This window comes from Pogona vitticeps, chromosome 2 (assembly GCF_051106095.1).
Source record: "Pogona vitticeps strain Pit_001003342236 chromosome 2, PviZW2.1, whole genome shotgun sequence".
NCBI classification, from domain to species: domain Eukaryota; kingdom Metazoa; phylum Chordata; class Lepidosauria; order Squamata; family Agamidae; genus Pogona; species Pogona vitticeps.
The window spans coordinates 143,847,771-143,872,794 of NC_135784.1; the positions used below are offsets into that span (position 1 = coordinate 143,847,771).

General features: G+C 43.1%; 1 protein-coding gene across 2 annotated transcripts in view; it reads right to left on the reverse strand.

Annotated features, from left to right (window-relative positions):
- Nucleotides 1-25,024, reverse strand: part of DNAI2 (dynein axonemal intermediate chain 2) — a 32,573-nt gene that overhangs the window by 1,944 nt on the left and 5,605 nt on the right. The window contains exons 3-13 of one of the 2 annotated variants that reach the window (XM_020813149.3): nucleotides 24,549-24,739; nucleotides 23,475-23,636; nucleotides 23,249-23,370; nucleotides 16,730-16,872; nucleotides 14,859-14,972; nucleotides 12,052-12,191; nucleotides 11,398-11,520; nucleotides 8,002-8,225; nucleotides 6,654-6,789; nucleotides 5,342-5,488; nucleotides 2,202-2,435 (exon numbers count right to left, since the gene is read on the reverse strand). In XM_020813149.3, coding sequence (XP_020668808.3) covers nucleotides 2,202-2,435; nucleotides 5,342-5,488; nucleotides 6,654-6,789; nucleotides 8,002-8,225; nucleotides 11,398-11,520; nucleotides 12,052-12,191; nucleotides 14,859-14,972; nucleotides 16,730-16,872; nucleotides 23,249-23,370; nucleotides 23,475-23,636; nucleotides 24,549-24,731 — 1,728 coding nt within the window. In that variant the 5' untranslated portion in view covers nucleotides 24,732-24,739. Of the gene's footprint in view, nucleotides 1-2,201; nucleotides 2,436-5,341; nucleotides 5,489-6,653; nucleotides 6,790-8,001; nucleotides 8,226-11,397; nucleotides 11,521-12,051; nucleotides 12,192-14,858; nucleotides 14,973-16,729; nucleotides 16,873-23,248; nucleotides 23,371-23,474; nucleotides 23,811-24,548; nucleotides 24,740-25,024 lie in introns of both variants that reach the window. The other variant, XM_078384313.1, reaches the window with a different exon arrangement.

The following is a 25,024-nucleotide window of genomic DNA, read 5'->3' on the forward strand; positions in this document are numbered from 1 at the left end:
CTCCCTTGGACCCATGTCACCATCCCCCCACCCACCCCCATGGGGCCGGGGGGGTAAAATCGCCAGCTTCTGGGAGTGTTTGGAGGCTTGGGGAGCCTCCAAACACTCCCAGAACCTGGCGAATTTACCCCCCCTGGTCCCATGGGGGGGTGGGTGGAGGGTGGCAAGGGTCCAAGGGAGCCTCCCAGGACCCTTGCCACCCTCCCCCCACCCCCCCACGGGGCCAGCCCTGGCGAAATCGCCAGGTTCTGGGAGTGTTTGGAAGCTTGATAAGCCTCCAAACACACTCAGAAGGTGGCGATTTTAAACCCCCCCCGCTCTGTGGGGGATGGGTGGACGGTGGCAAGGGTCCAAGGGACCCTCCCTTGGACCCATGCCACCCTCCCCCCACCCACCCCCACGTGGCTAGGGGGGGTGAAATCGCCAGCTTCTGGGAGTGTTTGGAGGCTTGGGGAGCCTCCAAACACTCCCAGAAGCTGGCGATTTTACCCCCCCCCCGGTCCCATGGGGGGGTGGAGGGTGGCAAGGGTCCAAGGGAGCCTCCCAGGACCCTTGCCAGGCTCCCACCCCCCCCCCACCCCCATGGGGCCAGGGAGGTTAAAATCGCCAGCTTCTGGGAGTGTTTGGAGGCTTGGGGAGCCTCCAAACACTCCCAGAACCTGGCAATTTTACACCCCCCCACCCCCATGGGGCCAGGGAGGTTAAAATCGCCAGCTTCTGGGAGTGTTTGGAGGCTTGGGGAGCCTCCAAACACTCCCAGAACCTGGCAATTTTACACCCCCCGGGTCCCATGGGGGGGTGGGTGGAGGGTGGCAAGGGTCCAAGGGACCCTCCCGTGGACCCATGCCACCCTCCCCCCACCCACCCCCACGTGGCCAGGGGGGGTAAAATCGGGAGCTGGCGATTTTACCCCCCCTGGTCCCATGGGGGGGGGGGTGGGAGGCTCCCTTGGACCCTTGCCAGGCTCCCACCCCCCCACCCCCACGGGGACAGCGGGGGCAAAATCGGGAGCTTCCAGGACCTTTTCTGAGCCTGGAAAGGCTCAGAAAAGATCCTGGAAGCTGCTTATTTTGCCCCCTCTGTCGCCCGGGGGAGGCAGGGTGAGTCTCCAAAGGGTCCTAGGGTGTGTTCTAGGACTCTTTGGAGACTGACCCTGCCTCCCCTGGGGGCCAGAGGGGAGGAAATCACCACCTTTGGGGGCTCTTCTGAGGCTTGGGAAACTTCAGAAGAGCCCCAGAAGGTGGCGATTTCACCCCCTCTCGCCCCCGAGGGAGGCAGGGGGAGGCTCCAAAGGGTCCTGGAACACACCCTAGGACCCTAGGGTGTGTTCCATAAGATGGACCTCTCCATAAGGCTCACCAAATTTTAGGAGAAGAAAGCAGATAATTTTTTCCTGTTTTCTTCTCCTAAAAATTTGGTGCGTCTTATGGAAAGGTGCGTCTTATGGAGCGAAAAATACGGTAATTCTATATTGCCACTGTAATCTTGTGCTCTTATGTCGCAATGTTGGCCTCACTGCACTGAAAAAGAACACCCCTCTCAATTAACTGGATTAACCACTTGCTGGTGACAATAGATCCCTACAACTAGACAAAATATAGAAAAGTCTCAATTCAAGCCAGAATTAAATGGGGGCGGGAGTCAGGATTGGTATTGTGGCAGTCCAGAGGTGGGCAAAAGCTGGATAAAAACACAAAGAATGTGGATATGGTGTGCAATGGCCAAAAGATACGAAAGTGAGACAATGGGGCATATTGAAAAACACTGTGAGAAGAGCAAGTGTCTGGATTCTATTTTTATGGATTGCCTTGAAATCCTGCACATCTTGGGTTCTCGCTCTGGTACAGAGCCTAGTACAATGTGCTGAAAAGCACTGCATTGCCACTAGGATGCCACTAAACAGCCCTATGTCCTTAAATGTCAGTTCATTACAGGGTTGAGGGCTAGTCTTTAATGTGTTCCTTCCCACTATCCCTTGGGGCCCTGTATCATAATACAACATGGTCTCTCGAGACGCTGTCTTTGCCTCTTTCTGAGCTGGGACCCATTACACTGACTTAAATGACACCTGGCAGACATTTAAAGAACCCCCATGTGCTCTGCTGAGGAGCCGGCTGAGCCATTCTCCTTTCCATTCAGGAGGGTGTGACAAAACTGATCCTCTCCCTTCTCCAACCTTTCCCTCTCAGTGGCCTTCTGACCTGGTCCGCAATAGATTTTAGCTTGGTCCTGGCTCGCTCCCTCCGCCGGAGCTCTCCTTCAATGATTTCAAAAAACTCCTTCTGCACACGCTCCAAGGTCTCCTCAGGCTTCTCCTCCTCCACTTCCTCTTTGGCATCCTCTTCCTTTCCCTCTGCCTTGGTCCTCTCTTTGAGCCGCATTTCACGGTGCCGTGCTTCCAGAATCTTTTCCCGTTTTGTCTCTCGCTCAAACATCTTGGGTGACAGAGAAGGATTATAATTAGAAAGAACTCAGTTTATTCCCACTGGAGGTAGGGAATTCCAAATATTAGAGGTACCTAAATGGTCTCCCTGCTCAGGTGTTAAGATCATCGGGAGAGGCTTTTCACTCACTCCCACCACTTTCACAGGTGCATTTGATGGAAACCCAGGAGAGGTCCTCCTCTGTCACTGCTCCCAGACTCTGGGACTCTCTCCCAAAGGAGGTCAACCTGGCCCCATCTTTCCTATCCTTCCACAAGCAGGCAAAGGCCTTTCTCTTCAGGCATGCTTTCCTTCAATAACCGGCTGCCTGAGTGGGATTTTTAAATCGATGGTTGTACCTTGGCTTTGAATGAGCTTTTAACACTGCTTTTGTTTACCATTTCTCAGAGTGGCATTTGTTTATTCCTTTTAGTATTTGTACACTTATTGTTTTTAGCTTTAAATATTGTCTTTTATTGATGTAAGCCAGCTTGGGTCCTTTTTAAGGAGAAAGGAAGAGTAAAAATGTTTTAAATAAAATAAATAATGAATGCTCAAGTGCTAAGGCAACACCTTTGGGTGGTGGTGCTTTGATAATTTTCTATCTCTCTATACTAAAAGTACTTTCAAAGCAGTACGGTACACCTTCTCTTTATTGGGAGAAAGGCAGCCTATTAAACAAACAAACAAACACCTTTTAAAGAGGCTTCACGTTCCATCTGTTTTCTGAAGGTTATTTTACATCATTCCATTCTACAGGATGTGGCATATCCTATCGATCCGCTAAGATCTATGTAGTTAGATCTCATTGTTTTGCAGCCTGTTGCCTGCTTGACACACTGTACCATAAACAGTGAGGCTACAGAGAAGGAAAAATGCAACTGGATTTCTGTAGGTTAATTCACAACATCTGATCACACAGGAGTCAACAGAGAGAGGTTTGGAAATCAGTCTTGTTGTACGTAGCTTATCTCTTTTTTCAATCTATCCAGATTTATTTTAATTATATCCTGTAAGTTCCAAGTAATATTAGCCCTAACTATTTAATAACATTTCCCATTTTACCTTCAAATATTGTTTTCATTCTTTTCTCCTCATCTGAGTGGTTTAACAACAAACATTCTGACTTTCCCCAATTTAATCCTGTTATACCCTCGAATTCCTCCAAATGTGATTTAAGCCTTTCTGTTGTTTTTATTGGATTTTTAACTATTAGTAATGGGTTATCAGCAAACAAGTTTATTTTACCATTTTCTTTATGTTCTATCCCTACAATCTGTTTATCATATCTAATTATCTGTGCCAATAATTCTATTATCATTGTAAATACTACTGGAGATAAGGGGCAACCTTGTCTTTTATTTCGGCCTAGGTTATTACATCATTAACTATAGCTGTATTCTGTGAATATAATTAGTGAATTATATGCCTAAAATTAGGTCCAAACTCTAGATATTTAATTAATGCCTTTAACGTATCACTTTCCACTGTTTCAAATGCTTTAAATATGTCTAACGATAGTATTCTGGCTTTAGAGTTAGTTTCTTTAGCTAAATGCATTAAATTAAGTACCCTTCTCATTAAATCTGACATTTGTCTGCCTTGTATAAATCAATTTTGGTCTTTTTCAGTATAACTCCCCATAAAGTTATTTAATCTCTTTGCCATTATTGCCATGAATATCTTAGCATCTTGATTTATCAGTGACATGGGTCTATACGCTTCCATATTTATTTGATTTTTATATGGTTTCAATATTAAAACAATCAATGTCTCTTTCCATGATTGTGGGATTTCATCTCCCATTAATATCTTATTAAATAACACTTTTAACTTTGGTATAAGAAGCTTTTTAATTACTTTATAACATTCTGGGCCTAATTGATCCGTTCCAGGGGTCTTTCCTGTCTTTAAGTTATTTATAATATCCTCTATTTCTTTATCAGTAATTAGCTGTTCCATTTTATTTTTATCACCATCTAACAGTTTTTTATTAAAATTGTTTTATATAATCTTCAATTTTCATTATAGAAGGATTTTTACTAGTATATAAAGTTTTATAAAATGTTTGAAATGCTTCCATTTTTTCCTTCATTTTATTACATCTTTTCCCATTCAAATCTTGTATTACTTCTATATTACTTTTATTCTTTTTATAGATAATACTTTGGCTAATAACTTGGAGTTCCTGTTACTAAATTTAAAAAAATCTCTTTTTAGATAAATTGTTTCTTCGTACCTTTTTCAGATGAATCCCTTCCAGTTCCTTCCTTTGCTTGTAATTCTATTATAGCTTTCTTATCTCTAATTCTTATAACTATTTTTTTCTAATTCCTTTATATTATCTTCTAAGTCCTGTATTCTCCCCCTCCCCCGCTGTTTTTAAGTACTGTATACAAGATGCTTTACATACATACCCTCTTATCATAACTTTCATATTGTCCCAGATTATCTTAGGTTGACCTCCTCCCTTCTCATTTATTTCCCATGTCTTCTAAATCTTTTTGAAATTTTTCAATCAGGTTTGGATACCGAAAAATATTCGTATCAATTTTCCACCCTACTGCCTCCTTACAATCATATTTAAACATCAATTCCATATTCACTCTGGCATGATCCAATATTTGGATGACTTCAATAGCTGTATCATTTACCCTTGGCAGTAAATCTTTAGAGACAAATATATAATCTATTCTTGAATATGTATTATGCACCTGTGAGTGGAAGGAGAACTTTCTTTCTTTACCCTTTAATTCTCTCCAAACATATTTCAAATCTGTTTTATTAATTAATCTATTAATATTAATATTAATATTGTACATTTAATTTAAAGACCAATTCATCTCTTGACTTCTGAAGAGAGGCATGCTTGACTGCTTTGACCCTTCATCTGCCTCTTACAGGCAAGAGATACTTACTGCTGAAGCCAAGTTCTTCTCATTCCGTTGCAGGGTGCAGAGGCCAGAAGAAACCTCCAGTAATGTCACCGTGCCTAGTTTTGAGCCACAGCCAATGAAACGCCCATTGTCCTGTAAACGTAGGCTGAAGAGAGGATCATCGCAGACCTGTTGGAGGTACAGCCATTTCAGGTGAGAAGGTGTGTGGATGAAAGGTCAATGTCAGGACATTCAAATATATAATAATAGTGGGTGAAATGAATGCAAACATAGGGAACAAAGCAGAACCAAACATTCTTGGAGAATTTGGCCCAGGTGTCAAAAAGGAAGCAGGAATTAGATGAAGCTAGCAATTTGTTTATTGCAAATGCATGCTTCACACAACCTAACCAACAATTGTATACATGGCCATTACTGAATGGCCAATATAGAAATCAAATGGTCTACTCTATATAACTGGAAGAAAAAGGTGCAGAAAAGGAAATGGATTCTAAATGCAATCAAGTCAGAATTCTCAATAGAAGCTAAAATGTCTAAACTGATGTTATCATACTTGGGACATATAATGAGAAAACAAGAGTCACTGGAATACCTGAAGGTAGTAAAAAGAAATCTTTAAAAAAGTGAATGCAAGATGAATTGAGTCAATAAAGGACACCATGGCCCTGAGTTTGCAAGACCTGAACAGGATGTTAATGACAGGACCTTTTAGAGGTAATGAGTTCATAAAGTTGCCATAAGTCAAAAGGGCTTGGTGGTTCATAGTAACAGCAATTCTTTCAAGAGATTTCAAAGCCAAGCCTAGCTAGGAGGTCAGGGGTATTACATTCAGCATCACAGAGAATGAACGGACATTAGAATAGATGGTTTCTTTTCCTGGATTTTATTAAAATACTGTCACCTCCATCATAATTCACATCCACTCCTTAAATAGAGGAAATTGCTACAAAAGAAACAAAAATATCCAAAACAAGCATTTCTATCATGTCAAACATAAATGTGCTCAGAGGATGTGGTACTGGCATTAGAATCTACTTGCCGCAGCCTTTCCACAATCTGGTGTCTCCAGAGGTGTCACCTTCCTCAACCAGCATAACTCCTGGCCATGCTGGTGGGATTCTGAAAGTTGCAGTCCAACTCTGAAGGGCACCAAATTTGGGGAAGGGTTAGGGTTAGCAGCTCAGACCATCTGCAAAGACCACAAGAAGTGACTCAAAATATCTTCCAATACAGCTCCTCTTTGAGAGTGGGACCCCTAGAAGAAAAAAAAAAAGGCTGGTATATAGAATTCTAAAAAAGGGATGCATTTCAGCCTAGAAACCCCTGAAATCACCTTTAAGCTGAGTGTAGGGTTGTTCTGTTTGAAGAGAAAGTCCCAGACATCAAGGGTGCCATCCATCTTGGTGGTGAAGAAAACAGCTGGCCGAGTAGTGCTCCAGCACCCATCCGTGAGGTACGCCATATGGTATCTGCCCCCAAACACAACGTTTTGCACATAATCTGCTTTGTGACAGCTCTTATCAGAAACCTGGTCTAGAGCACTTTTACATTTATTGGGGCTGCTCCCCTTCATTTTGAAAGTGCTCTTCTAGATCAGATCATTGGTCTCATTTTCCTCAGTACTGCCTAAATTGGTCGATTTCCAGAGGTTTGCACAGGAGTTTTTCTGAGCGCTATCTGGTGAGTGCCAGGGACTCAACATGGAACCTCCTGCATGTACCAACCTCCTGTCCTTACACAATACAACCCCTTTTTCATCTCTGCTGTTCACTTTGTCCTTCTGCAACTCTCTCCAGCCCAAGACATCCAACATGGTTTGGTCTGTGTGGTATTCCCTGGGCTGTGCTCTTAAGGTTTGTTGTTGACAGGAAAGAAATGGATTATGGCCTTAAGGGCAAAAGGGAAAAAAAAAACTCCACAGGCAGACAATTTTTCTCCCGGCTAGAGTCTGCCTTGTGCATTATACATTAGGGAGCCTCTCCCTTATAATGAGTTAGCATTCAGCTGCAGGGTGTTTTCAGCCAAGTGATTGGTTAAAAAGCACCTTTTCCCAACAAACCACACAACAAGCTTGTCAAGGTGGCAGTCAAATGAAGAAAGGGTGAGAAAACACTGGATTGTTCAAACCTGGGGAGGAGTAAATGTTTGTGTTTTGCTTTCACTGTGTTCCTCTAAATCCCACTTGCCTTTTTTTCCTAACCTTGTTGTAAGATGTAGATGTTTTACAGTACTTCCCACCCACAGTGAAACCGGACATGCATATGGCTTTGTGAACACTTTATTTCTCTTTGTAAATGTATGCATTCTTGAGGTGATGCATATTTCTTCTCACAAGTCTTAGAAGACATGAAAATTCTACTTCAATTAAGACTGTTGAATCCAAAGAATCTTTTTCTTTCCCTGTTCAAATCACAACTTGACTGGTCTCCTTCATCAAGATAGATAGTAACCCCCCTTGCCCCTCCCCCCAAAACAGACACTTGCAAACTCTCAGGCAGGACTAATCCTGACCACACTAAAGCTTCCTTACATCACACAGGCAGTAGTATGAAGACCTCTTGTGCTATTGTCAGTAGCTTGTCTTGGCAATTCAATATGAATACTCATACTAAGAACCACACAGCTCTCTTGTTGTTGTTTTTTATCATACTAATAAAAGGCTTTAAGTTTGTGTTACCTACTTAGTCCACATGATTGATGACTCTCTGCTCTCTTCTGACCAGATGCGGGCAGTCCAGTCCCCCACTGTCAAAAAGTTCTTGGGATAGAAAGGATTCCTAGACAGAGAATAGATGGGCCCATGGTGGCCACTGAATGTGCAGACAATTTTTTCAGCAGGAGTCTTGGCCTTGCGGTTGCAAGAAATCACGATTCCTTGCTCTGTTCCCACCATGAACTTGGTTGGCTGTGGAAACACAATAGAACACCACTGTCGTGTGTTGGTACTTCTTTCACAAGACAATGAAAATCCAAATGAAGGGACAACCCCCCCTTCCATCCCACACACTAATTAAAGCCATCTGCAGCCCATAGTGTGCATGGAGTGGAAAAAGAAGTGATAATGGAGGAACAGTTTTTATAAATTCTGTTGTAAAGTTTAGTGACAGCTGCAGAGCCCAAACATGGAATTCAGCAGGCATACAGTTAACTAGGGCTTTAGTCAGAGAAAACAGATTTGTTACTCTTGATGGCCATCAAGTGGTGAACAAGTAGGAATTTACAGACTATTAAAATCTGGAAATTTTCAACCTATGCACCATAGCTGAGTTAGCCTTTAGCCTAAACGCAGCAGTGCAGCATCCCCATAAGAAGTATACAGAAATAACCATTTGCAGAAAGATCCTTTTGTGTAGTTACACAAAATCCTTTTGTGGCTACACACAATCTTGCTGTGTCGCTGCACAAATGGTGTAACTTCTGGAGCCAAAATTAGTGTGATGCTTTCAGGAGTGGCATCATCTGACCCTAATTTTTTGTGCCACTTCACTATCTGGTCAACTGATCCTAGTCCCAGGATAGCTTTGAGCAGCCCCATTGATTGCCCTTTGAGAAAACTCATTCAGGCATTGCACTTCAGGTGCAGCAGCAACAGTGAAGGAAGCTTTCTTTGCTGCTGCCACTGTTGTGATGCCACTAACCCTTCTAACCAGTATCCAGGCATATTTGCCAGATTTTATATTCCAAAGACTGTTGGAAAGGCCTTGTGCTCTTTAACAGGTCCTTTACGAGGCCAGTCCTTCTCTACTTAATCTATTTTCCTCCCTGTCTCTGAGCTAGGCTGTAGAGATCTGATGATCACCAAGCCATGCTGTGCTAGATCTGAAGCAGCAGAACTACCACCGAAACTTTGGATCCTGGCTTAAAAGCTGATCCAATTCCTGACTTTCGACCTTGGTGATGGAGCTGTGTACCAGACAAACAGCAAAACGAGGGTGGTTCTTCCTTCTGCCTTCCACCCCAACTCACTTCAATTCAGGAGCAGGAGTTTGGAGGACAATAACATCTTCCCAGTAACAAAGAGAATCTTTCATTCTCCAGGCTTTGCAAGCTTTCTATCTTTACAGATGATTGGAAGTTAGGTTTGCATGGTGGTGACCATCCCTGCCTGCATGGGCATACAAAAGCAGGATGTGTGAGGTACTTATCAAATTAGCCTCCCTGCTGCCCCTCAGAAAACCTGCCATCTCAGTGATTAGGGGCTTTGTAAGGCCAAGCAACAAAGAGAAGAGATAAAATACGCTTGATCAAGTTTCAATCCCTGCTGGCTGGAGAGATTAGGCCTTTACAAATTGAAAAAATGGCAGCCATTTTAGAAGTCGAAGAATCAATACAGCCTTAGACAATGTGTCCTGTCTAAAATGGAGGTGAGTCGTACAATAGCCTTTCAAGCTGCATGATTCCGCAATAAATTTATCACATTTACAAGGCATGGGTGTCTATTATTTTTGCCTGAGTGTGACAATACTGGCTCCAGGCTTTGTAGTGAGATTGAAAGGAAAGAAAGTGGGTAATTTTATTATACGAAGTTCTACTTAGAGGGAGGAAATATATTCATGAGGCTTAGCAATCCCAGGGCCTAAGAAGAAATTTATGGAGGTGGGCCTGCCAGAAGGGCTGAATTCTATATGAAAGTCAGTGGTGTCCAGCTGAATTTGAGGACTAGTAGCATACTGTATGTTCAGTTCAGTTTATTACAAGGCATGTTAGATTGCTCGTACTGTATAAGAAAAGAATATTAGAAATTGAAACATATCTATGGACTCCCAGTATCTTCTGGTCAACTTTTCCTCGTTCTTAGAATGAGGAAAAGTTAGAGGGTAAGCATTTAGAGGGCGAGCATTATCCACCGAGACTGCTCAGTGCTGCGAAGTTCTTCATTAGCTGTTATCTCTCCTTTTTATAAATTGGACGCTGACGTCTCAGGAATCTCACATGTACTTAGAAGCTGAGCCCAAGCATTATGCTCCCAGGACCACTCTGAATATGTAAATTCCCTCCCCTGAGACCATAATCTCTCACCCTGTATATATGCAGCTTATCTTCCGTTATTTTCCATATAAATATGTAATGGGAATTGCTGCCTGGGCCAGAGCACTGTGGATCTCTGGGTCCCAATAACATTTAGCTCCCCCTCCTCCAAAATCTAGGGTACTACTTAGAAGTGGTACTCTAGTGTGAGCAGTAATATTTCATGCCTGAAACAGACATGAAAACACTCAGGCATGCATGACACTTGAATTATAAAAATATTACTGTTCCCCTTGCAGCAGCTTTTCTGTTGCTACATATGTTACATGCCCCAAAGCTGAGTTTGTTCCCCAGTAGTACTCAAAATTGCTAGTCTGGAGGAAAATATTCTAATAAAGAGGTTCTGTGTTATGTATCATGAAAATTCTACACGGTTTTAACATGGTTCTCTATCCTGAGCTAGACATAAGTCCTTATTTCAAAATCTGTTACTCTGTGCAAATGTATATATTGCCACTTCACTATCATGTACTCTCCTTAACAGATTTGTTTTCATTCTGGTTGATACATCCTTTCTCCTTTAATCACCTATCCCCATATTATTACAGGAACTCAGAACAAATTTTGATTCATTCTGAAACATGAAGAAGCCAGGAAATATGACCAAGCAGCGAAGCATTCTCTAAAAAGCACTGGTTCTTAACCTTGGGTTACTCAGGAGTTTTGGACTGCAACTCCCAGAAGCCTTCACCACCAACTGTGCTGGCTGGGGTTTCTGGGAGTTGCAGTTCAAAAACATCCGAGTAATAAAGGTTAAGAACCACTGCAAGTCATACTCTCCCAACTTGAGACTGCATTTGACTGCAGACACCTATGACTAAAAATATCCAGCCAACAATTTTTGGACTGCTATGCTTTTTTCCTCAGCCCAGTTTTTGCCGTCTGGCACAATGAAGAGTTCTCAATAACTTGAAACGTGTGCATTTTTGTGAATTTATAGGTGACCCCAACAGAAGTCACTGCTCTGTTGTGGAACTGTGAATCTGCTCTATTTCTGTGGATCCTCATACCCAACCTTCCCTCCTGGAATGAAACAACAAAAGACTCACCATGGTTGGTTCAAATTCCAGTGAAATGGCTCCTAGAGCATTTTCCAAGATGCTTTTCCTACTGATGTCCATCACCAATGTCTCAGTTGGTTCGGATAGTTTACGAATGTCCCACCACATGACCTAGCAAAGAGAAATGCACATTACTGCCACTGTTTTTTTCCTTTCTTTTTTGGGGTGAGGCGCTACATTATGGGTGGCTTCCAAAAGCCAGTTTACAACCCATGAGATGCTGATAATCACATGGAAATGGACCCAAATGGGCAAAAATTGAGGGAGGAGGGGAATCAGAACAGGAAGTGACTGGTCATCCATTTCTGGTTTTCATTACTTTTTTTTTAATTGGTGGTTGCGGGTTGGAGGAATCTCTCACTCTCTGAGTGCAGAAAAGCTTCTCCTGTATGCATCTATGAGCAGAAAAGCCTATTTTAATTCTGCACACACACACAAACTGTTTTTTTAAAAACAAACAAACTGAAGTGATGATCTGATGGAGGCCCAGAGAGCCTACAGAACAGCCTTGAGACTGTATGAGACTCATGAGTTGCACTTTGCCCACCTCTGATGGGAGTTCTTGCACCACCATCTTCTACATGAAGTCTATCCATTTTCTTAGCATTATCTGTCACAATGGGCATCCAGCGTGGTCCTTACCTGCCCATCTGTAGAGCCAGAGAAGCAATCAGTTCCAGTTTTTGACTGTAGCCAGATCACATTATACACCGGATCACGGTGACCAAGCTCCACGGTGGTCAGTTCCACTGGCAGCCCACCTTTACGGGTATCCCAGTAAGCTGAGGGATAGCAAAAGATAGCGGACAAGGACCACCAATGCTATTATAGCTTCCTCTTTCTTTAAGCTTGCTGTCACCTTTTTGAGTCTCTTCCACATGAAAGCTGCCATTGACTCTTTCCTCATGTTTTTCTGAATAGCAGCCATGCCGCTGTGTTTTAGTTACATGAAAAACAAGGCAAAGATCTTGTGGCACCTTTAATACTATGGGTACAACCACATTGGCACCAGTTTGATTCTCAGTCCCTTTTGTGACTGCATTTGGTTTAGGTGACCACACAAAGCCCCTGTGTTGTTTTGGTGCCAGTGTCCACACTGGCCTCCCAATCCTATACAGTTCGATCTGAGCCCAACAGTCCCACTTCCTTTGATGCTGCCTTGCTGCTGATCCCCCACATTCATGTTATGATCTGCTATCAAGCCACTAGGATAGTTTAAAGCAGTGGTTCTTAACCTTTGTTACTCGGATGCTTTTGAACTGCAACTCCCAGAAACCCCAGTCAGGACAGCTGGTGGTGAAGGCTTCTGGGAGTTGCAGTCCAAAACTCCTGAGTAACCCAAGGTTAAGAACCAGTGGTTTAAAGCAGTGAGTCCTAACCTTGGGCCCCAAAATGTTCTTGGACTAAAACTCCTAGAAGCTTTCAACACTAGTTGTGCTGGCCAGGATTTCTGAGACTTGTAGTCCAAAAATACCTGGGGTCCCAAGATTGGGAAACAATGATCCAAAGAGTTTTATGTGTTGTATTGCTGGACACAATCTGATAAATTCTATTCAGAATATTTTATAATAATATCTGCAGAGAACAGGTATTATTGGTGGCAGTGTTACAGCTTATATACATTCGCAGCAGGGGAAGGCTTAGCCCACCACATGTGACTGTGCAACTTCGTGCATTATTTTAGGGCACAGATGGGCAGACTATGGCCCGCCGGAGGGGGTGTGTCACATGAAGGCCTCCCCCCCCCCAAGCACTTTGCACCCCTTGGCTCTGTGATGATCTCCTCTCCTTCTGGCAGAAAACATGAATTGCATCTCCTGGAAGCCTTCAGGAGGAGCAGTTGACTTTTTAAACAGTTCACAGCCTCCTACATCATTTAATACCCCAAATATAATTTTTTAAAGCTATGGAAGCGGATGTCTGGCCATTTCTGGTTTCATTTTTTTGCCCTTTTGGCATTCTGACTGTGCAGCCCCTGGAGAGTCCTCTGGACAAATAAACTGGCTCTTGAACGTCCTGAAGTTATGCCCTCACTCCTGTTTTAAGGAGTGCGGAATGCGTATCTAAAAACCATGCAAACAGAATGCGATCAAATCTCTCAAGGCTGGCAGGAATGGAGTAACTTGAAATGACAATGGAGATAATTCTTATTTCGAAGTAATTGTTGCCTTTCTAAAGGGGGGGGAAGGAAGTCGCGGGACATCTGGGGCAGAAGCAGAAATGCTGGCGTATGCGTTATACCCACATCAAAGCTGGTCCATTATCAAGGGCTCCCTCTCTTTTTACAATAGGCAGAAGGGGCGGTTTTTGCAGACGAAGCAGGAAATTGGTTTCCCCCTCCATGGTTCGATTATAATTAAGCAATTGGAAGTGACAGAATGCAATTCACTTGGCTATTACTATACGCCTGGGAAGGCTCATGAAAGACAAAGTGAAATCCACTGTCCCTTCTACCACCTAAGCGGGCCTGATAACAGTCCTGTAACACATACCCTGTCATATCTGATTGCTGCTGAAAACAGCAACCCAAACAAAAAAGGAAGTATAATTGAATCAAAAGGCACAGGAAGGTGGAAAATTAATCCCAGCATAAACAGGGCTTGCAAACTGGGACCTCATGGCTTGCGGCACACAATAGCCCATTCCTTTTAACCAGGGTTTTTTGGGGGTGGTGGTGGAACAATTATGTACAAGTCTTCATAGCAGTGGCCATACACCCTAACCCTTCCAACTCTACACAGGTTCCCTAGAGCTACAAAGCTACCTGATTGCTACATCAATCACTCTGAGCACATCCAGACAGGCATACAGCTTGCTACTGTATCTGGATTGCTTTTGGAGCTGTTTGGTTTGAATCACCCTATGGCCTCCATACATGTTTTGACTTAGTGTGATCCATCCTGCCCCTTTTCAGAGCTGTCGTGCTCCTTTCTGGCACAGGTGTGTGGTTTTTAGGTGCAATTTGGAGTGCTTCTGATTATCCTGTTCTATAGCCCATGCAGATAGTTAGTTCACACCAAAAGAAAGCTGTGGACAATGTTATCTGGTGGGACAACCCTGTGACATAGTTGGTGCACTGTGGTATTGAAAGCGATGATGGAAAACTTCTCGATTTTCATCTACTTTACCATTTAATTTTTTTTAAAAAAAATACTATTGATGCAGCACTATTCTAGATAAACAAAATAATTACATTTTTAAAAAGGAAAATAAAACACATCACACACACTTTAGGAGCCTCAAAATTTTTTTAAAAAATACTGGAGTTAGCACAGTTTAAATGAACATGCTAAATAGCATCCATACTATACAGACCCTATACCTCCTTTTCAGTACTCCAGCAAAGCAAAGTGATTCACTTTAACCAGGACGTAAGGCATGCAATGAGCCCTCCCACCATGTCTTTTGCTATGTGTTATGTACTTCTGCTTACCAATCTGTCTGCTTACCAATCTGGCCATTGTAGCACCCTCCAATCAAAATATGTGAGTCTTTGGGGTTGTATTCCAAGCAGACGAGAGGCGAGGCGGGGCGGAAGGCCATTTCTGGTTTGTTGGGGATTTCTAAGAAAAGGAAAGGACACAAAGACTGGTACAGATTTTTTAAAAAACGTTTGGTATAGTGCCTGCTAGACTATGTAACTCTTAATGTGTGGGGCAAACATTTATTAGTTTTACTAATGAAAGAAAGGCCATGATGTCTCCCCCATATTCACCCTCTAGGTCATGAAGAATCATAACAATATCATGCAATAATACCAGGCCACTCATCCCTCTGCCAACGTTGTCCCTGGAGATAAAGTCTGTAGTTTGGCACTGCTTTTATTGGATTAGTAAAAAGTTACAAATAAAATAAGCTCTCAGGTTCTTCAGAACTCCTCATTAAGTGAAGATGTTGTAATATTTTTCTGAACAATGTTTTCTCTACATTGTCTCACAGACACAGAAAGAACTCATTTTCAGAAAAAGAGCTGAGAAAAAGGTAGTGATGAGGACACGCAAGAACCAATTCTTGAAGCAGCATCTAACCATTTTTTAAAATATCAGTAGTTTATACTTTTCATAACCATTCTTATTTATGATCTTCCTGAACATCTAAAAATAAATGGTCTGTCTGCATTGAGACAAGCTTTTCTATCTTTTAACATATCCATTTATTCAATGACTGATATATTTCTAAATGCAAACAAGCTTTCACATGTCACAAAAATGGAGAAATCTGAAGAAGGCAAGGACAGGTTGTCAAAGTTTGTGGTGCTGGATAAAGGCTTCGGTGCTATGATGTGGGAAGGATCTGCTTGGTGGAATCCAAAACCATATTTTAACTAAATATCTGAAGAGGCTCTTAACTAAATATCTGAAGAGCAACTGAAAGTTCTTTTGCAAAATCAAGTCCTGCGGTTATTTTGTAGGAGTAGTGACATGGGGACAGCTTGCCTGAAATACTTCATTCATTATTCTAAAAGAGAGTATTTCATAATACTTTTTAAAAATGTTTTTAAAAAATCTCAAAGTCTAGAGAAGAGATAGGAAAAACATTTCTCCCTGAATCATCCTTGTTTTCACCCCAACTCCCCAAATCATCACATTTCTAATTGTCTATTGCTATTGAATACGCTTTTGTTGGCATATGGGGCAAATTTAGCTGAATAATGCAGGTACAATGTGGGGCACAACAGAAGAATAGGAGGTAGAATTTATAGTGAGACTAGCCTGATGAAATAAATCACAGCAGCCCTGAAAATAAGCAGCAGCATACAAATACAACACACTAGTCTCTTAGCAAGCTATTAAAACTGCTTTCTACAAAGGGAACTGGCAGAGAAGGAACGGAGCATATGAACCTTCCTCTGCCAGCTGGCTCTGTTTCCATGTTGCAGGCAGAGGAACATGCATTCCAGCCTCAGAAGTGAGCATGGAAGTCAAGTGGGTTGGCGGAAGAGAAAGCCGGTTGATGATCCTTCCTAGAGTGTAAAAAAGCTATTTTTTTGGACTAGAACTTCCAGATTCCCTCAGCTAACATGTTTGTTGGCCATACTGGCTGGGTGATTCTGGATGTTAGAGAAAGTCCTTCTCTAGGTCCTGATCCTTCCCTATTCCATCAACTGCTCTCTCCTCTGCACTGAGCATCTTCAGTCAAGCTGTTTAATATAAGGCTGCAGGTGAGTAAGACAAGATCAGGAAACAGAAGCCTTCTGCATCTTCCTTGGGGTGTAGGATGTAAATGGCAGCATAGATGAGTTTGGACAGACCAGCCACTACTTGAGCTGCATTTTGGTAAAATGATGCCTAGGCTGTCATGCCGCCTTTTATCGCCTTACCAAGATCCCAAATGTATGAGTCATAGCTCATGTCTGCCAAACACCGCTGGAATTCCAGGCAGGAATATGCTACTGCCAGCTTTCGGCTTCTGTCAGGGTGCCAGGAGAGATGAGTGGCTGTTCTTTTGATTGGATTTGGGTCCCTTTTGGATAAAGCAAAAGACAATGGCAGTTGTCAACTTATATGCTAGAGGCCGAGCCATGAAATCGCACTGAGAACTGAATGTCACGTACATCTGTTTCAACTACAAAGTAATTTCAAGGAAGCTCTGTCGATACCTTTAACAAGTGAAAAACTATGCAAACACTTTCAGGTCCAAATGTCTACAGATCAACTGTTTCAAACACTGTTACTGTTGTTTCATTAGTATGTGTATAGACATCAACACTGCGGGTTTTGAAAATATGAAGCTGCCTTATACTGACTGAGGCAGAGCACTGGTTCACTTACTTGAGCAGTGTTTATATACACCAGTGCACATATGTATGTGTATGTATGTAAGTGAGAATTTCTGGTTTCTCTTCAGATTGAAAGAGATTGAGAGAGAGAGAGAGAGAAGAGAACAAAAGGAGAGTCATCCATAGAAGGAGGGTAGAAGACCCTGTTTCCTCTTGCCACTCCCAGCACTGCAATCTGCTTTGCACACCTACTGGGATATGCCACAGTTTCACTAAGCTGCCACCAACCATTCCCTATAAGAAGTCACACAGACCAGGGATGGATTTTTAAACAAATAAAGGAATAAGGTTTATTTAAACAACACACAGGGAAAATAAAATGATCAAGTGAATAAGATACAGTAACGTGGCTTAGTCTCAATCATACATACACACAGTTTGGTTCACACAGAACACTTAACTTGAAGCACAGACCCTGAACCTATCAGTTCTGGCTAACCATACAGACACCTGAACCTATCAGGTTGGTACTGACTGACACACAGTAGTACCCTGTCTGACTCCCACTCAAGCTTCTTCTCTCAGCTTTCCTCCAGCTCTCCCTTCTTCTAAACTTCTCCACACACAAGCTCCACATATATATACAGTACAGCCCCTCCTCCTGATGTCCCGCCTTCCACTCCCCATAGGATGGAACTTTCCCTCCAAACCCATGACAGACAGGTAACATCAGTGCTGTATGTAACACCTCCCCTCTTTATAAGTTGTTTTGTAGGGGGAAAGCTAACGTGCTTTTCTCCAAAAAACAACCTGGATCCAAAACATACAAAAACAGTCATATAATAACATACAATACCATACTTACTTATACTTACACTCTATTAGGCATTTAAACAATAACATTTACAATACATCAAGTTACCTTTATTCATACAAACCAAGTTCAAAAAAAACAGGTACATTTAACCTTTGGTCACCAAAATATATACATAGTCCATGTTTCTTTCGCCGTCTTCATTCTTCAGGTCTTCTTGACAAGGCGTCAGCAACACAGTTCACTGACCCTCTGACCACCTTCACTTCAAAGTCATAGTCTTGCAGGTTTAAAGCCCACCTCATAAGTTTACTATTGTGGGTTTTCATTGTCTTTAACCATTGCAGTGGTGAATGGTCAGTGCACAGAATAAAATGTCTTCCCCAGATGTAAGGCTTGGCCTTCCGGATCGCGTAGACTATGGCCAGGCACTCCTTTTCCACGGTTGCCAAATGTCTCTCACCTTTCTGGAGTTTCCTACTCAGGTAGGACACTGGATGCTGGTCACCATTTTCATCCTCCTGGCAAAGAACTGCTCCTACCCCGCTGTTAGACGCATCGGTGTAGATGATGAACTCCCGGTCGAAGTCTGGAGCACGCAGCACTGGATAGTTGATGAGGTCCTCCTTCAACCTCTGGAACGCCTCCTCACAGTCGCTGGTCCACGGGATGCGGTCATCAGTCTTCTTCCTCGTCAGATCGGTCAGCGGAGCTGCAATCTCGCTAAACCTCGGGATGAACTTTCTGTAGTAGCCCACCAACCCAAGAAATGATTTGACCTTTTTCTTGGTGTTGGGTCTAGGCCAATCACGAACTGCTTCTATCTTGGCCTCTAGGGGTTTGATCACTCCTCCCGCTACTATGTGACCCAAGTCTTTTATTTCTGGGCTACCCAGCTGCAGTTTGTTTTCTTTGCAGGGCCTAGGCCAAAGCACTTCCTCCCCTGGGTCAAAGTGCCTCTCTCTAGCTTTGTGGTCATACCATGTTTTCTGTCTGACCCTCTGAGCTTGCAGGTTTTCTGCTGCTAGCTCTAGGTTTCTCTTTAGGTCATTCATCAAGGTGTCTATGTATGTCACAACGTCTTGTGGGTCATCCTGGGTGATCTGCTCCCAATTTTGTTTGATCAAATCAAGGGGCCCTTTCACCCTTCTCCCAAATAAAAGTTCAAACGGACTGAACCCGGTACTGGCTTGTGGCACTGATTGATAAGCAAACAAAAGGGATTGCAGCTTTTGGTCCCAATTGTTTGGATTCTCTGCCAAGTAAGCCCTAATCATGCGCATTATAGTCCCATTGAACTTCTCCGTTAACCCATTACTTTCAGGGTGATAGGCAGTGGTTTCCTTGTGTTTAATGCCACAGATTTGCCATAACCGTTTCATGAGCTTCGATGTAAACGACGCGCCCAAATCTGTGATTATTTCTGAGGCAAATCCCATCCTGGACATATACCCCACCAAGGCATCTGCCACTGTGTTGGTTTCAATGTTAGTCAAGGGTATGGCTTCAGGGTACCTCGTGGCATGGTCCACAATGGTGAGAATGAACCTGTTCCCCCTCTTTGTGGCCTTGGGCAAAGGTCCCACAATATCCACCCCTATGCATTTGAACGGAGTGTCAATCACAGGCAAAGGGCACAACTTTGCTTTGGTCCTGTCCCGGTTATTCCCCTGCCTCTGACACACATCACATTGTTTACAGAACTCCCTGATCTGCTTCCCTATTTCAGGCCAGTAAAAATTCTGTGTGATTCTCTGCTGTGTTTTGTTCACCCCTAAGTGCGCAGCAAACATGTCAGAGTGCCCCCTTTGTAAGATCATGGGGCGATACTTTTCAGGTACCACTAACTGACTTCTGATCCCATCTCCCCCTTTTGAGATATTCCTCAGGGTCTCTCTATATAAAATTCCCTTTTTCTCTCGAAATCTCACTGGGGTTTCAGGTGTTAGCTGGGCGTCTGTCACCTGTTCAAAACACTTTTGGAGAGTGGCGTCTGCCTTTTGCTCTTGGCCAAATCTGCTGTCCGTGGTTAAGGTTTCCACCACAGCTTCGGAACTCCCCCCACCTGCTTCCGTCTCGGGCTCATCAGTACCCCCCTGAACTGTCCCCGTGGTGGCTTGTGAGCGTGTAATCACTAGCACCCGTTTCACATGTTCAGCCAGGTCATTTCCCACGAGCACGGCTGCTGGCAAAGTCGATGAAATCGCTAGCCGCCAAACTCCCCTCCAGCCTTGAAAGTTCATAGGTACCTCAGCCACTGGCAGTGAGATCACCTGTCCCTCAATCCCTGCCACCTTTATGCACTCATTCGGGATTATATACTCCCTAGTAATAATATCTGGATGGCACAGGGTCACCTGGGAACAAGTATCCCTTAACCCCTGATACTGATGGTCAAGTATTCCTACGTCCACCCCTGCTGTTTCAAACAACTGAGAATCTGTTCTCACAAGTAAGCAGCGCCTGACCTCCACAAGAGGACCATTTTCCTCAGCCTGATCAGCAGATGTAACTGTTCCAGATTGAGTAGCCATGGCAACAGGCTCCCTCAGTGACAAGGAGCTTTGCTCTTTCTGGACACAGAACACAGCTTTTGGCTTGGTTCCACTCAAATCATGAGGCACATTTCCTTTTAGCTGCTTTAATTTCTCACACTCTGAGATTGGATGGCCCTTTCCTTGACAGAAATAACATTTTCTGCTGTACTTGGAGTCTTTCTCATCTTGTTTTGGTTTTCCCTCCAAAATCTGAGGTCTTTGTTTCATGTCTGAGGGCTTCCCTTCACCATGGGCCCCTCCCACTTGCTGGTTTTTTCCTGGTCCCTGAGAGTACTTGCTGTAGGTTTCCTTGGGTTTTCCTACAGATTTCCCCTCACCTAAGGGCTTTCTTATTTGGGAAATAAAATCTGCGATCTCGGCCGCTTCTGCCACAGATCTAGGTTTCCTTTCCCTCACCTGGAACTTCAGTTCCCCATGCAGGACTGAATAAAACTGTTCCAGCGCTATCAGGTCTTTGAGCTGCTGGTAGGTCTCTGTCCCCTCCTGCGACAGCCATTTCTCTAGCAGCCTCACCAGTTGGGCCCCCACTTGGGTAAAAGTCTGCTCTGGTTTCTTGGTGAGTGACCTGAATCTCTGCCTCAGCTGTTCCGCATTTATCCCATGTCTGGCAAACACCAGTTTTTTAAACTCAGCGAAATCTTTTAGCAATTCCTCTGGCATCTCTGCATAGACTTCTGCCAGGCTGCCACTGATTAAAGATCGCATAATGGTCATCTTCTCAGTTTCCCTTACTGAGAAGTCCACAAACGCTCTTTCCACGAGGGAAAAGAACACCTGAGGGCAATCTCCCTTGTGGTATACAGGGAATTTCTTCAGGTCAGTTTTAGACAATTGGCCTCCCTCAGAATCTCTATTGTTATTATTATTCTGATTCATCAGTTCCAATTTTCTTAACTCAAACGCCATTTTCTCTCTCTCCAATTCAAATTGTCTTTGCCTCTCCCTTTCCTGCATTCTTTCTCTCTCTAATCTTTCCTCCATTTCAAATTGCCTCATCCTCAGTTCATGCTGTTGGGCTATGAGCATTTTCCTGAGTTCTGGGTTCTGTTCTCCCGTGCTGTCCTCCTGCACTGAGCCAAATTCATCCTCAGAACCTTGGTCCACCTGTGGGTCTTTCACTTCACCCATTTCCGCCATTTGGCTTCGAGTCAAGGGCATAATCCCCCCCCAAAACAGGCTGCTTTCAAAAGTCAAGCCTCAAAATAAAGCAACCACTTTTTTTTCTTTTGCCTCAGAACCAGCCTTCTATAGATTGCTGCTGTTCTTCAGCACTAACTTGCAACTGTTGCCAGCCAGAGTCCACCCCCCTCTGCTAGGCCTCTCAGCAGACAGGCTAGATCACTGCTACTTCACTCAGCTTTGCCTCAGCCTTTTCCCGCCAAAACAGGTTGCCTCAGAGCTCCCTAATCTAGTCCCCAATCTGAGGTGGCACGTTCTTCCACTAGCGTACCTCCCCGTGAGGTAAGCCTAGAAGATTACCTACGCGCTCTCAGATTTTCCCTGACTAGACCCCCCTTGCTCTGGGCACACTTGCCAAGGCTTTGCTGGACCACTGGACAACTGGACCAGTCGTATCCCACACGCTGGACACCAATCAATGTGACAAACCCAGACCTACTGGGATATGCCACAGTTTCACTAAGCTGCCACCAACCATTCCCTATAAGAAGTCACACAGACCAGGGATGGATTTTTAAACAAATAAAGGAATAAGGTTTATTTAAACAACACACAGGGAAAATAAAATGATCAAGTGAATAAGATACAGTAACGTGGCTTAGTCTCAATCATACATACACACAGTTTGGTTCACACAGAACACTTAACTTGAAGCACAGACCCTGAACCTATCAGTTCTGGCTAACCATACAGACACCTGAACCTATCAGGTTGGTACTGACTGACACACAGTACTACCCTGTCTGACACACAGACTCCCACTCAAGCTTCTTCTCTCAGCTTTCCTCCAGCTCTCCCTTCTTCTAAACTTCTCCACACACAAGCTCCACATATATATACAGTACAGCCCCTCCTCCTGATGTCCCGCCTTCCACTCCCCATAGGATGGAACTTTCCCTCCAAACCCATGACAGACAGGTAACATCAATGCTGTATGTAACAACATATGTATGTGTATGTATGTAAGTGAGAATTTCTGGTTTCTCTTCAGATTGAAAGAGATTGAGAGAGAGAGAGAGAAGAGAACAAAAGGAGAGTCATCCATAGAAGGAGGGTAGAAGACCCTGTTTCCTCTTGCCACTCCCAGCACTGCAATCTGCTTTGCACACCTTTGGTGTTGACAAAGGTTTCTAACATCACGCTTTCCATCAGACATCAGGTTCAACCTTGGGGAAATCTAAATTAATCATTACACTAAATCCGCCCAACTCTGAAGAACCAACTAAAGACAGCTAGGAATGCCTTCCATGTAGGTTAATTTTCAGAAGCTCTCAAAGAATGCTACCTGAAAGTAACTTAAAACATACATAAAAAATGGATGCTGCCAATCAACATGGGAAAGAGATTCCTATTCTTCTGATGCAGAATATGGAGATAATTTAAAATTGATTATGATTATGGTGCTTTTGGGGAAACACCTTCTGAAGCAATTGATCTTTGCTTTGCTCTTAGTTCACAAAGCCAGTAGCCAGTGCTAGTAGCCACAATAGCGAAACCATAGACTATCTCTCAGATTGGACGAGAATCTAATCCTGAAAGCAAAGAGGCTCCTGGATGCTAAAGTATTACCTGAAGACATTGATTGTTTTTGCTGAAGGAGACTCATCGGTAACTCCTGCCATCTCCTCTTCCTCAAAGTACTCTTCATAGATATTGATGGCATTATTCTGTTTGATGCAATGATCCATCAGCTACAAAGTGAGCAAGAGAATCAGTTAGTAGACAACCAGAGAACAAATTCTGAAATGTTACAAGGACAGATTCAAAACAAGGAAAGCATCTTGAACAATCTTACACTGCCAAGCTGTGTAATGACATTGATATAGTTCTCATCTTTCTCCACTTTTTTCCGGAAGCGAATGGTCTGTTCCATTTCCAGTGGGTTGACATCTTTAGGCCAGCCACCTTCTACGTGGTTAATGCCTCGAGTTTCCATTTCAAACCTTTCTGTGTTTACCTGAAGTAAAGGAACATTTGAGAGATAGGATGATGGCCATCATCAGGTATGTGAAGTCATTGTTGTTTAGTTGTTGTGTCCAACTCTTCGTGACCCAATGGACCAGAGCATGCCAGGCTCTCCTGTCTTCGACTGCCTCCCGGAGTTTGGTCAAATTCATATGAAGAGTTGCCCCTTAAAAATGGAGCAATGTTGTTTTCTGTTGCTCTAGGAAAGCAGAACTCAAACCAAAGTATTCACAACACAAGGTTTTAACAACATATTAAGAACAAGTTTGACACTGGAAAGCTGTTCAACATTGGAATGAGCTGCACCTAAACGTGAATGTTTTTACAACGGGTTGGAATGCTTTAGTTGTGGGTTTCTGTCAGCAATGCTTTAGCTGTGCAATTCCTGCACTGCAGAGTGTTGGACTAGCTGACCCTTGAAGCTCCTTCCAACTCTATGATTCTACAAGTACCTAACTTCAATTGCCTTCAGAAGTGTTTGGGTGGTGTTTTAAAATTCATTGTTGGCTTCAGACCAATACTTAAAGCAAATTTCACACAGGTGAGTGGTATTTCTCCCAGTAGGCAGAAAATTAATGTACTCTTTTTTTCCTCAACAGAGGAAAAACCATTTATCTAACAGAAATAGATATTTGCTTTTCAATAAAATCGCAAAAATATACAAATAAATCAAGCTCAAAAAATAGAAGAAATTGGAAATCTGCAGTACCACAGAGTAATCCATTGGAGTCTCAATCAGTTTATGAAACAAATATATTTCATTTGTGCTTGCTGAGAAGTTATACAGAAAACAAAGGCAATGCGGAATACTGTCAGAAGAATGTTACAACTTTTGAAGAAGTGGAATAAAGTACAAAATTAATGTACTCTATAAGGCAATGCTGCAAGACATCTAGCATATTACCTCATGCTCTGACATGTCACTGGCACATTGTACTCCAGTATCAATGGGGTCTCTTTCAATAAAATTCATAGCCAACACTGGATCTGGCTGAATGTCTACATTGATCTCCGCCATTCTGTCGGAAAAGTTGCATTGTCGTCCAAATTCACTGCGTTTCTTCACGTAAACATAGACAATCTCCATGCTGCTCACTTCCAATGGGAGAGAGAAGGCACATATTTGGCATCACTTTAAAATTGTCATTCAGAATGCACAATTCACCTCCCACACTATATATCACTTGTTGAGAAAGCAGAAAGCCAGCCATTCAAGTGTAGCAGATGTGGGTTAACACCTTTTAGTTTTAGACACATGTTGAAAACATACCAGTTCATGCAAACTTTCCCTGTACAGTGCAACTTCCCATCTATTTCATTAATCATATACAGTACTGTATTTATTATATGGTAATTTGTATATTGTGTGTATGCTTTCTG